Genomic DNA, 12919 nt, shown 5'->3' on the forward strand with positions numbered 1-12919 from the left:
GGGGGACGGTGTCAAAGGCCTTGCTGAGGTCCAGGTAGACTACATCCACAGGCCTCCCCACATCCACCATGCGGGTCACCTGATCATAGAAGGAGCTCAGGTTGGTCAGGCAGGACCTGCCCTTCCTAAATCCATGCTGGCTGAGCCTGATCCCTTGGCCATCCTGTAGGTGCTGTGTTATTGCACTCAGGATGACCTGTTCCATGATCTTGCCTGGACTAACCTCAGGAATGGCTTGGCAGGCCATCATGACAGTGAATGCCCTGCTACTGACTTTCAAAACTGATGCTAATCTATACTACAAGAAGGTAAAGAGAGATCATCTCATTCAAGGCCCTTTTGGAAGGATGGGGAGGAGCTAGCAACATAAATGAAATGTTTCCAGTGGTGAGGAACATGAAGCCATTGTACCAAAAAAACTCACATCCAAACCTTTCTTTCTTGGGAGATATTTGCATGGAAATTAGTAGTAGTAGTAGTGGTGGTGGTGATATTTTTGTTGTTGTTGCTATTGTGGTTGTCATGGTGGTTGTTGCTGCTGTTATTGTTGTTGGTTTACTGTTGCTACTTTTGCTGTTGTCATTTTTGTTGTTGTTACTGTTGTTGTTCTTACTTTTTTTCTTGTTATTGTTACTGATGTTATTGTTGTGGTTATCGTTGCTCCTGGTTTTGTTATTGTTACTGGTTTTGTTGTTATTGTTGTGGTAATTGTTGTTGTTATTGTTACTGTTGTTATTGTTGTGGTTGTTGTTGTTGCTACTGGTTTTATTATTGTTACTGTTGTTATTGTTGTTATTGTTTTAGTTGTTACTGATGTTGTTGTTATTCTATTCTATTCTATTCTATTCTATTCTATTCTATTCTATTCTATTCTTGTTACTGTTGTTGTTACCGTTGTTATTGTTGTTGTTCTTATTGTTGTTACTGTTTTTGTTGTTAATGTTATTGTTGTTGTTACTGTTGTTATTGTTCTCCTCCCCTCTCCTCTCCTCTCCTCTCCTCTCCTCTCCTCTCCTCTCCTCTCCTCTCCTCTCCTCTCCTCTCCTCTCCTCTCCTCTCCTCTTCACTGTTGTTGTTGTTAATGTTGGTACTGATTTTGTTGTTGTTACTGTTGTTGTTACGCTCTTCTCTTCTCTTCTCTTCTCTTCTCTTCTCTTCTCTTCTCTTCTCTTCTCTTCTCTTCTCTTCTCTTCTCTTCTCTTCTCTTCTCTTCTCTTCTCTTCTCTTCTCTTCTCTTCTCTTCTCTTCTCTTCTCTTCTCTTCTCTTCTCTTCCCTTCCCTTCCCTTCCCTTCCCTTCCCTTCCCTTCCCTTCCCTTCCCTTCCCTTCCCTTCCCTTCCCTTCCCTTCCCTTCCCTTCCCTTCCCTTCCCTTCCCTTCCCCTTCCCTTCCCTTCCCTTCCCTTCCCTTCCCTTCCCTTCCCTTCCCTGTTGTTGTTAGTGTTATTATTATTGTTATTCTATTCTATTGTTGTTACTGCTCTTACTGTTGTTAGAGTTTTGTTGTTGTTACTGTTATTGTTGTGGTTATTGATGTTGTTGTTGTTGTTATGGTTGTTGTTACTGTTACTGATGTTGTTGTTTTTACTGTTCCTATGTTTTTTCCCTTAGCTACTGTGTCAATGGGAGGCTCAGCTGCACAGGCAAGCTCCAGGATCCTGCAGGTATGGCTCTGGGGTGGTTTACTTGGAAACATTCATTTCCCTTAGGTCTTGGGTTTGAGCTGAGAACAGCTCCAGACTGAAGACAATGAATTTGCCCCAAAGGAGTACCTAACCACACTCACACACCACTGGAGGCTCAATAGAAATACTATTTACAGAAGCAAACAAAACACAAAAGGTACCAAAGCCAAAGGATGTGTACAGGTACTCAGAATCGGCCCTGGCTTAGCCTCCCCCCACAATCTAGGCCTCAGCTAAGCCTCTGCCAGGCCTCAGTGATGCATCAAATACATCTCCCCAGCCATCCAGACCTCCCTGATGATAAGCCTCACTGCCCTCCCACCCCCCAAGACAGGCCCAGAGCAGGCCTTGGCTATGCAGAAACAGACTCCTGACAGCCAGGCCTCCCTCCCACACAGCTGGGAGCTGGGGATGTTCAGCCTGGAGAAGAGGAGGCTCAGGGGAGACCTTCTTGCTCTCTACCACTACCTGAAGAGAGGTTGGAGCCAGGAGGGGGTTGGTCTCTTCTCCCAGGCACCCAGCACCAGAACAAGAGGACACAGTCTCAAGCCATGCTGGGGAAGTTTGGGCAGGATGTTAGGAAGAAATTCTTCCCATAAAGAGAGATTGGCCATGGGAATGTGATGCCCAGGGAGGTGGTGGAGTCACCATCCCTGGAGATGCTTGAAAAAGAGCCTGGATGAGGCACTTGGTGCCATGGTTTAGCTGATTAGATGGCGCTGGGTGATAGGCTGGACTGGATGATCTCTGAGCACTTTTCCAACCTGGTTAATTCTGTATTCTGAAAAGCAATGGCAGCAGCCACATGCTGGGAGCAGAGAGGAGAGAGAAAGATAGGACCTGAAGGTTTGCTCCTTATATAGGGAGATACAGGAAAAGGGAATAGAATAACAGATCACAAGATCCAGTGCCTCCCTTTTGGAACTGTCTGGTCATAGAATCACAGAATCAATAAGGTTGGAAAAGACCTCAAAGATCATCAAGTCCAATCTGTCACCCAAGTCCTCTGGAGGACTTTTCAATCTCTATGGTTGTACAAGTAATCCTTAACCCACATCACCTTGTGTGGTAACATTGCTACTTCAGAATCTCTCTGGTGCTCATTTTCCATGTTTGTTTTGTTTTCCTTAGAAAGCTGCAAAGCTCCTAAGAAGTACATATCATGTTCTGACAGCTTGGAGGACAAGTATGGAGCTGCCTGTGCCCCCACCTGTCAGATGCTGGCTACTGGAATTGAATGTGTGAGTCTCATAGTTCTGGGGTATTCAACCTCTTGTGAGAGGAAGAATATTCTAGTTGCTGCTTAGAACTTGACTAAAGGCCTTCTACAATTCTGTGGAAGGAGATTTTTCTTCTGATGTGATATAGTTAAACATCAGACAGGCTGTGAGAGTTAGGGCTCCTCAGCCTGGAGAAGAGAAGGCTCCAGGGAGATCTTAGAACAGCCTTCAAATACCTAAAGGGGCTCCAGAAGAGCTGGGGAGGGACTTTGGACAAGGGCTGGGAGTGCCAGAATGAGGAACAATGGCTTTGAGACTGAGAGAGAGGAGACTGAGAGTGGAGATGAGGAAGAAATTGTTGAGAGTGAGGCTGGGGAGACTCTGGCACAGGCTGCCTAGAGAGGCTGTGGCTGCCTCCTGCCTGGCAGTGTTGAAGGCCAGGCTGGATGAGGCCTTGAGCAATCTGGGCTAGTGGAAGGTGTCCCTGACCACAGAAGGGGGTTGGAACTAGCTGACCTTTAAGGTCCCTCCCAACCCAAGTGATTCTGTGATTGTTTCCTCACCCTGTGGTTATGAAAATTTTGCTATATTCAAGAAGTGATGAAAGGAATTACACTGCCTCCATTAATGAATTCAGTTCTTTTAAATGAATAGAATAAAATTCCATCAAGAATCCCTGACTTGATGGCTGTCACTTCTGGCTCAGGTACTCCATAGGCTGCCTGTCACTGGAAAGTGATAGAACATGAGGTTTATGCTTCCTGTTCTACTCTTTACACTACCTGCTGCTGATGGCCACAGGACACAGGTGGCCTAGGCTAGGTGGGCTTCTGGTCTCTCCTGATAGGGTTTTCTTATGCCTTTTCATTAAGGAAACAGACAAACTGGGAAGATCTGCAACAAGCTAACTTGATATATAGACACTTCTGATGTCCTCTGTCTGAAAGGTTGGGAGCAATGAAAGATAAATTTCTCTGATCCTCCAAGTATGTTTAGTATCTCACACCACTAGCATGGGATAGAGTCATAGAGTGCTTCAGGTTGGAACAGACCTCTAAGATCATCCATCCAGTCCAACCTTCTGCCCAACACTTCCATAACCACTAGACCATGTCCCAAAGTGCCACAGCTACTGTGGGGTTTCTTTTTAACACCTCCAAAGTTGGTGACTGACTCCAAGACAGAATAGAATAGAATAGAATAGAATAGAATAGAATAGAATAGAATAGACCAGACCAGGTTGGAAGAGACCCCCAAGATCATCACATCCAACCTATTATTAGGTGTTTAAGACCAGGCTGGATGAGGCTCTGGCCAGCCTGATCTAGTGGGGGGTGTCCCGGCCCATGGCAGGGGGGTTGGAACTAGCTGATCCTTGTGCTCCCTTCCAGCCCTGACTGATACTATGATACTATGATACTGTGATTATCCAAACTACCTAATCAACCAAACCATGCAACCAAGCACCCTATCAAGTCTCCTCCTGAACACCTCCAGGGATGGTGACTCCACCACCTCCCTGGGCAGCACATTCCAATGGGCAATCACTCTCTCTGTGTAGAACTTCTTCCTGACCTCCAGCCTAAACCTCCCCTGGTGCAGCTTGAGGCTGTGTCCTCTTGTTCTGGTGCTAGTTACCTGGGAGAAGATGTCCCTAAGTAGCATGTTCCAATGCCTGGCCATTCTTTCAGTAAAGAATTTCTTCCTAATATCCAACTTAAACTTCGTCAGGAGCAGCTTGAGGCCATTACTTCTTGTCCTGCCATTAGTTACTTGGGAGAAGAGGCTCTTGTCCTGCCATTAATTACTTGGGAGAAGAGGCTACCCCCAGCCTCACTACAAGCTCCTTTCAGTTAGCTATAGAAAGCAGTGATGTCCCCCCTCAGCCTCCCCTTCTCCAAGCTGACCAACCCCAGCTTGTTCAGCCTCTCCTCATAAGATGCTCTCCGTATCTTACAACAGTGAAACTAGTTCAGCTGAGGAAAGTCACAGCACTGAAATGGAATCAAGAGTAGGATGTAGGCAGAGATTCACCCTCCACAGACAAGACAAACCACATCTCACTTCTCAGCCTGCAATCTGCTCCTCACCAGATCCCCACCAAGTGCGAGTCAGGCTGTGTCTGCGCCGATGGGCTCTACGAGAACCTGGACGGCAGGTGTGTTCCAGCTGAGGAGTGCCCCTGTGAGTATGGAGGACTTGCTTATGGAAAAGGTGAACAGATCCACACTGAATGCGAGATCTGGTAAGAATCCCACAGCTTTCTGTGGTGGAACTTGTGTTTCTCTGAACTGTGCAGCTATGTAATAGCACTGGGTTGGCAGGAGAGTAGGACACGGCGACAGCTGGGTGGAAGGAGTACCGTGGCAAAGAACAGAGGGGAGGGAGAGCAGCTCTACATTTGGCAACACGTGTGTAGAAATCACATTTGGCTAGATAGATAGGTAGTTAGCTGTTTAGATAGATAGCTGTTTAGCTATTCAGCCATTTAGATAGATAGATAGATAGATAGATAGATAGATAGATAGATAGATAGATAGATAGATAGATAGATAGATAGATAGATAGATAGATAGATGGATGGATGGATGGATGGATGGATGGATAGATAGATAGATAGATAGATAGATAGATAGATAGATAGATAGATAGATAGATAGATAGATAGATAGATGGATAGATAGATAGATAGATAGATAGATAGATGGATGGATGGGTGGATGGATGGGTGGAGAGATGGGTGGATGGATGGAGAGATGGGTGGATGGGTGGGTGAATGAAGGGATGGGTGAGTGGATGGGTGGATGGGTGGGTGAGTGGATGGGTGGGTGGATGGACAAACAGACAGACAAGTCATGTTACTGGCTTTAGGAATCATTTCAAGAGGGCCTGGAAGTGTAAACTCCACAAGGGCAAGGATTAAGAGCTCCACCTAAATAAAGATGAGGGGACAGTCTCCCTTCTTTTCTGCAGATAAAATCACCCCTCCCCAAAAGACCAACCCTCTGCCTTTTTCAGCAGCACTTTCCAAGTAATTTATTCCCTTTCCATTTACTTATCTGGTAAAACATCACCTGGAGTACTGTGTCCAGCCCTGGAGCCCTCAAGACAGGAAAGACATAGATTTGATGGAGAGTATCCAGAGGAGGTCATGAAGATGATCAGAGGGCTGGAGAACCTTTCCTGTGAGGACAGGATTAGACAGTTGGGCTTATTCAGCCTGGAGATGAGAAAGCTCTGGGGACACCTGATAGAGGCCTTCACTACCTGAAGGGGGCTACAAGAAGGCTGCAGAGGGGCTGTTCCCAAAGGCCTGCAGTGACAGGATGAGGGTCAGTGGTTTGAAATTAGAGAAGAGCAGATTTAGATTGGATGTTAGGTATAAGCTCTGCACCATGAGGGTGGTGGAACACTGGAACAGATTGCCCAGGGAGGTGGTTGAGGCCCCATCCCTGGAGATATTCAAGGATGAGGCTCAACAAGACCCTGAGCAACATGATGTAGTTGAGGATGTCCCTGCTGACTGCAGAGGGGGTTGGACTGGATGAGCTTTGGAGGTCCCTTCCAACCCACCCCTTTCTATAATTCTATCAAAGACCACCACCAGCGAAGCCACACAGAACAGTGACACTGGTGCTCATTAAGAGCAGATATAAACCAGTTCTGTGCTCTTTCTTTTATTAAACACAAACAAACAAACAAAAACTCACCAGAAAAGAAACCCCAAACCCTTAAGATTCTTTCTTTATCATAAGTTAATTTTCTAGGCAGTCTCTAACTTTGAGTTCTGGTTCTTCCATGATTCTATTCTATGAATTGTAGCTTCTATTGATTTTGAGATTAACAGATGAGGGGAGAGCAGCTGATGTCGTTTGCCTGGCCCTGAGCACAGCCTTCCACACTGTCCCACACCACATCCTGGTCTCCAGGCTGGTGACACATGGGTGTGATGGGTGACCACTGGATGGATACAGAACTGGCTTGAGGGCTGCACCCAGAGAGTGGCTGTCCATGAGTCCATGTGCAAGTGGAGGCCAGGGACAAGCAGAGTCCCTCAGGGATCATTCCTGGGCCCAGGCTTGTTCAACATCTCTGTGGGTGCCAGGGACAGTGGCACTGAGTGCAGCCTCAGCAGGGTTGCTGATGACACCAAGCTGTGTGGGGCAGCAGACAGCTGGAGGGAAGGGATCCATCCAGAGGGAGCTGGACAGGCTGCAGAGGTGGGCACAAGCCAACCTCAGGAGGTTCAACCAGACCAAGGGCAGGGTCCTGCAGCTGGGTGGAGGCAATCCCAGGCACAAATCCAGGCTGGGCAGGGACTGGCTGGAAAGCAGCCCTGAGGAGAGAGCCTTGGGGGTGCTGGGGGAGGAGAAGCTCAGCAGGAGCTCTCAGTGTGCACTTGCAGGCCAGAAAGCCAACCAGAGCCTGGGCTGCAGCAGGAGAAGTGTGGCCAGCAGGGCAAGGGAGGTGATTCTCCCCCTCTGCTCAGCTCTGGGGAGACCCCACCTGCAGTACTGCCTCCAGTTCTGGAGCCCCTAGGACAAGAGGGATGTGGAGGTGCTGGAAGGTGTCCAGAGCAGGGCCAGGAGGATGAGCAGAGGGCTGGAGCACCTCTCCTGTGAGGACAGACTGAAGGAGTTGGGGCTGTTGAGTCTGGAGAAGAGAAGGCTCCCAGGTGACCTCATTGTGGCCTTCTAGGATCTGAAGGGGGCTCCAGGAAGGCTGGGGAGGGACTGCTCAGGATCTCAGGCAGTGATAGGACTAGGGGGAATGGAATGAAGCTGGAGGTGGGGAGATTGAGGCTGGAGGGGAGGAGGAAGTTCTTCCCCATGAGAGTGGTGAAGCCCTGGAATGGGTTGTGCAGGGAGGTGGTTGGGGCCCTGTCCCTGGAGGTGTTTAAGGCCAGGCTGGCTGAGGCTGTGGCCAGGCTGATCTAGTGTGGGGTGTCCCTGCCCATGGCAGGGGGGTTGGAACTGGATGATCCTTGTGCTCCCTTCCAACCCTGACTGATTCTATGGTACTAAGTTGCAGTTGTACCCAAGGCAGGTAAATCAACATGTCCTCTACAAAAGTGCCTGCATTTAAAAAGAAGCAGGTTCAGGTGGCATTCCTCTGACATCTGATTGTGCTTTCTCTTTTCCCTTCCCAGCACTTGCACAAAAGGCAAATGGAAATGTGTCCAGAAATCAAGGTGCTCCTCAACATGCAACCTCTATGGGGAAGGTCACATCACCACGTTTGATGGGCAGCGTTTTGTGTTTGATGGCAACTGTGAATACATCCTGGCTATGGTAACGTGCCAGTTCCTCCTGACTGTGACAGTAGCTTAGCACCAGGAAAGAGCTTGATTTAAATGGCAAATGCAAACATCCTAAGGTGCACTTCTAATCACTTCAAACCATAGCATCATAGAATGGTCAGGGTTGGAAGGGAGCTCAAGGCTCAGCCAGCTCCAACCCCCTGCCATGGGCAGGGACACCTCACACCACAGCAGGTTGCTCACAGCCACCTCCAGCCTGGCTGCAAACACCTCCAGGCAGGAGGCTTCCACCACCTCCCTGGGCAACCTGGGCCAGGCTCTCACCACCCTCCTGGGCAACAACTTCTTTCTCACAGCCAATCTCAGTCTCCCCACTTCTAGTGCTGCTCCATCCCCCCCAGTCCTATCACTCCCTGACACCCTCAAAAGTCCCTCCCCAGCTTGCTTGGAGCCCATTTCAGATTCTGGAAGGCCACCAGAATGTCTCTTCAGAGCCTTCTCCTCTCCAGACTGAACAGCCCCAACTCTCTCAGTCTGTCTCCATAGCAGAGGTACTCCAGGCCCTCTGCTCACCCTGGTGGCCCTTCTCCTTTTCTGCTTATTTCAGTACTTCAGATGAAAACATAGTTGTTGTTTTTTACCATGCAATTACAACCAGTTTTTAGATTTAATACCATATTGAAATAGTCACTGCTATGCCTGTATTCTGTGCCAGCCAGCTACATCTTTTAGGGAAGCAATTGACTACCAAACCAGAGGTCATCACCTCCCAAAGCAGGCAGTCTCATGACATGGTTTGGAATTTCATAGTATCATAGTATCATAGTATCAGTCAGGGTTGGAAGGGACCACAAGGATCAGCCAGTTCCAACCCCCCTGCCATGGGCAGGGACACCCCACACTACATCAGCCTGGCCACAGCCTCAGCCAGCCTGGCCTTAAACACCTCCAGGGACAGGGGCCCCCAACCACCTCCCTGCACAACCCATTCCAGGGCTTCACCACTCTCATGGGAAGAACTTCCTCCTCCCCTCCAGCCTCAATCTCCCCACACTCCAGCTTCATTCCATTCCCCCTAGTCCTATCACTGCCTGAGATCCTGAGCAGTCCCTCCCCAGCCTTCAGGAGCCCCCTTCAGATCCTGGAAGGCCACAATGAGGTCACCTGGGAGCCTTCTCTTCTCCAGACTGAACAGCCCCAACTCCTTCAGTCTGTCCTCATAGGAGAGGTGCTCCAGCCCTCTGCTCATCCTCCTGGCCCCTGCTCTGGACACCTTCCAGCACCTCCACATCCCTCTTGTCATAGGGGCTCGTTTGCTTTTTAATGCTTTTAGGGCTAAGTTGGGAGAATCCAGACAGAGCCTGTTGTAGTTTTGTGCTTTTGATGGTTTGTTTTGGTTGTGCTTTGGTTTTGTTCCACAGGATGGCTGCAGTGTTCACAGACCTGTTTTCCTCCTTCAAAATTGTTACTGAGAATGTCATCTGTGGCAGGTCAGGGGTTACGTGCTCCAGATCCATCAGCGTTTACCTTGGGGTAAGAGCTTCCCTCTGCTGTCACCCAGCTGAAGAGCTGCTTTGTGCCCATGTTTACTCCCCTGTGGCAGCTCTGAAGTGATGGTTTGTAAGGGAAATGGTGTCCTAAACCCAGAGCTTTGGTTTTAGCAGGAACTGCCACCAGACTCTCTTTCAGTTTGTTGGTTTTCATGGTCCCAAACCCTTTTGGTCTACACAGAAGCTTGAAAATGTTGAGCTGTTACTGACTGAGAGATTCATTGATCAGTAGCAAAAAGATGCTGATTGCACACCCCACCAAGCTCTGGAGAACAACAGTATGAAACTGAGATATTCTCAGCATGATTAATGAGCAAAACCTCTCCAGTAGCATCCAACAGCTGCAGTTCAGAATATGTCCAGATCTTACCTGAGATCCATGCATGAACTACAGGCAATGAGCAGTTAGCCTGATTGCCACTCCTGTGGGCCAGCTTCCAGAGCTTGGGCAAGTTTTGCTGTTCTCAGACCCATGGGACAGCAACCCCCAGTAGGATCAGATCATCCTTCATTCTCTGACAAAGCAAAGATTACAGACAATGAGATTTTCAAAGAAAAATAGAATCATCAAGGTTGGGAAAGACCTTTGAGATCATCAAGTCTCAACCTGTCACCCAACATCTCATGACTAACTAAACCATGGCACCAAGTGCCACATCCAATCCCCTCTTGAACACCTCCCAGGGATGGGGACTCCACCACCTCCCTGGGCAGCACATTCCCATGGCCAATCTCTCTCTCTGTGAAGAACTTTCTCCTTACCTTGTGCCTAAAACTTCTCCTGGCACAGCTTGAGACTGTGTCCTCTTGTTCTGGTGCTGGGTGCCTGGGAGAAGAGCCCAACCCCCACCTGGCTACAACCTCCCTTTAGCAAGTTGTAGACAGCAATAAGGTCTCCCCTGAGCCTCCTCTTCTCCAGGCTAAGCAACCCCAAGAAGAGTCACTACAGGCAGCACATCCCTATCTAAGTACTGGCAGCTGGTCAGTGCTGGTGGTGGCAAAGTTGGTTTGCTGGTTTTCTCAGGATCCAGTTCATAAATGCATGTTTCAGATGCCCCTCCCTGTTGGTTGTGTAGACATTGGAATGGTTCACCTGTCTGCCACCACTTCCAGAGATCAGCAGGAACAGACAAGTCAGTCTGCAGTAGCACAGCAGCTGACCTTCAGCAAGGTGACACAGAGCAAGCAAAAGGCTGAAACTGGTCAGTGTCAGTAAATTGGTCAATTTCTTCCAGAACTTGACATTCATTCTGCGGGATGAAACCTACACTGTGTCTGGAGAAAACCCTGGGGTACACTACAAAGTGAAAGAGAATGTCCTCCCACCTGATGTTTGACATCATTATCCCAGGGAAGTACAACATGACCCTCATCTGGAATAAGCACATGAATGTCTTCATCAAGATCTCCAGAGAAACACAGGTACTGCAGAACACCTTCCTCAGTGAGCTGTCCTTCAGCTCACACTGAACTGCACATTTGGGTTACATTCCATTGACTCTAAGATCACAGGCTCACAGTATCACCAAGGTTGGAAGAGAGCTCAAAGATCATAGAGTCCAACCTGTCACCACAGACCTCATGACTAGACCATGGCACCAAGTGCCACATCCAATCCCCTCTTGAACACCTCCAGGGATGGGGACTCCACCACCTCCCTGGGCAGCACATTCCCATGGCTAACAACTCTCTCTGGGAAGAACTTTTCTCCTCACCTCCAGCCTAAACCTCCCCTGGCACAGCTTGAGACTGTGTCCTCTTGTTCTGGTGCTGGGTGCCTGGGAGAAGAGGCCCAACCCCCACCTGGCTCCAACCTCCCTTCAGGGAGTTGGAGAGAGCAAGAAGGTCTCCCCCTGAGCCTCCTCTTCTCCAGCCTAAGCAACCCCAGCTCCCTCAGCCTCTCCTCACAGGGCTGTGCTCCAGACCCCTCCCCAGCTTTCTTGCCCTTCTCTGGACACCTTCAAGTCTCTCAATGTCCTTCCTAACTGAGGGGCCCAGAACTGGACACAGGACTCAAGTTGCAGCCTAACCAGTGCAGTGAACCCTTCAGGTCCTGGCAGGCTGCCCTTAGGTCTCCCTGGAGCCATCTCCTCTGCAAACCCCAGCTCTTGCAGGCCTGGCCTCATAGCATGAAGAGAATAACCTCATGCAGAGGACACTAAAAATGTATGAGAGAGTGTTTGTAGCTCATATTCAGTACTGAAGCCCAGGGAAGTGTCAGTCACAGGAAGGGAAGGCTGAAACTTGCTGCCCTGACGTTGCTGCTTCGATTCCCCCCCAGGAAACAATATGTGGTCTGTGTGGCAACTACAATGGCAACATGAAGGATGACTTCCAAACTCGGAGCAAATATGTGGCATCCAATGAACTGGAGTTTGTCAATTCCTGGAAAGAGAATCCTCTCTGTGGGGATGTCTACTTTGTAGTGGACCCCTGCAGCAAGAACCCTTACAGGAGAGCCTGGGCAGAAAAGACATGTTCCATCATCAACAGCCAGGTCTTTCTGCCTGTCACAATAAGGTAAGAACTGATTTGGCCTTCCTGTTGTTTACAGGGCATCATCTGTGCCCTTCCAAAATGCTCACACTCCCAGACTTGATTTTCTCTTCCCCAAAACAGTTTACTAAAACATGTATAAAATGCTTTCTGGCTCTCATTTATGCTCATCTTATCTTATCCTGCACCAGCCCTTCTGTAAGCACAACAGCTAAGTGTGGCTGTATCCTGGGACAGGCTGGCCCATCCCTCTGGGATGCTCTCTACCCTATGGAATGGAATGGAATGGAATGGAATGGAATGGAATGGAATGGAATGGAATAGAACTAGAATAGAATAGAATAGAATAGATAGAATAGAATAGAATAGAATAGAATAGAATAGAATAGAATAGAATAGAATAGAATAGAATAGGTTTAAAGAGACCTTTGAGATCATTAAGTCCAACCCATCACCCAACACCACCTAATCAACTAACCCATGGCACCAAGCACCCCATCCAGTCCCCTCCTAAACACCTCCAGTGATGGTGACCCCACCACCTCCCTGGGCAGCCTGAGGACTTTTCTTTGTGGTCACACCAATTAAACTCCTCGTTTCCCTTAACCTACCACACCAGTGTGGATGTAGATGTAAAAGATCTGCCAAAACACCATCAATCCCTATTGTTGATATGGAGAAACCTACAGAATCACAGAATGTTAGGGGCTG

General features: G+C 48.6%; 1 protein-coding gene across 1 annotated transcript in view; it reads left to right on the plus strand.

Annotated features, from left to right (window-relative positions):
• The window catches only part of LOC137461101 (mucin-6), a 52663-nt gene extending 41547 nt beyond the window's left edge, over positions 1-11116 (plus strand). The window contains exons 18-23 of the mRNA XM_068171001.1: positions 1609-1661; positions 2814-2923; positions 4996-5147; positions 8052-8193; positions 9584-9695; positions 10948-11116. Coding sequence (XP_068027102.1) covers positions 1609-1661; positions 2814-2923; positions 4996-5147; positions 8052-8193; positions 9584-9634 — 508 coding nt within the window. The 3' untranslated portion in view covers positions 9635-9695; positions 10948-11116. The remainder of the gene's footprint in view (positions 1-1608; positions 1662-2813; positions 2924-4995; positions 5148-8051; positions 8194-9583; positions 9696-10947) is intronic.
• The last annotated feature ends 1803 nt before the right edge of the window (positions 11117-12919 follow it).

The sequence above is a fragment of the Melanerpes formicivorus genome, unplaced genomic scaffold, assembly GCF_026170545.1.
Source record: "Melanerpes formicivorus ecotype bairdi unplaced genomic scaffold, bMelFor1.0.p_v2 SCAF_1121, whole genome shotgun sequence".
In the NCBI taxonomy this organism is placed as follows: Eukaryota; Metazoa; Chordata; class Aves; order Piciformes; family Picidae; genus Melanerpes; species Melanerpes formicivorus.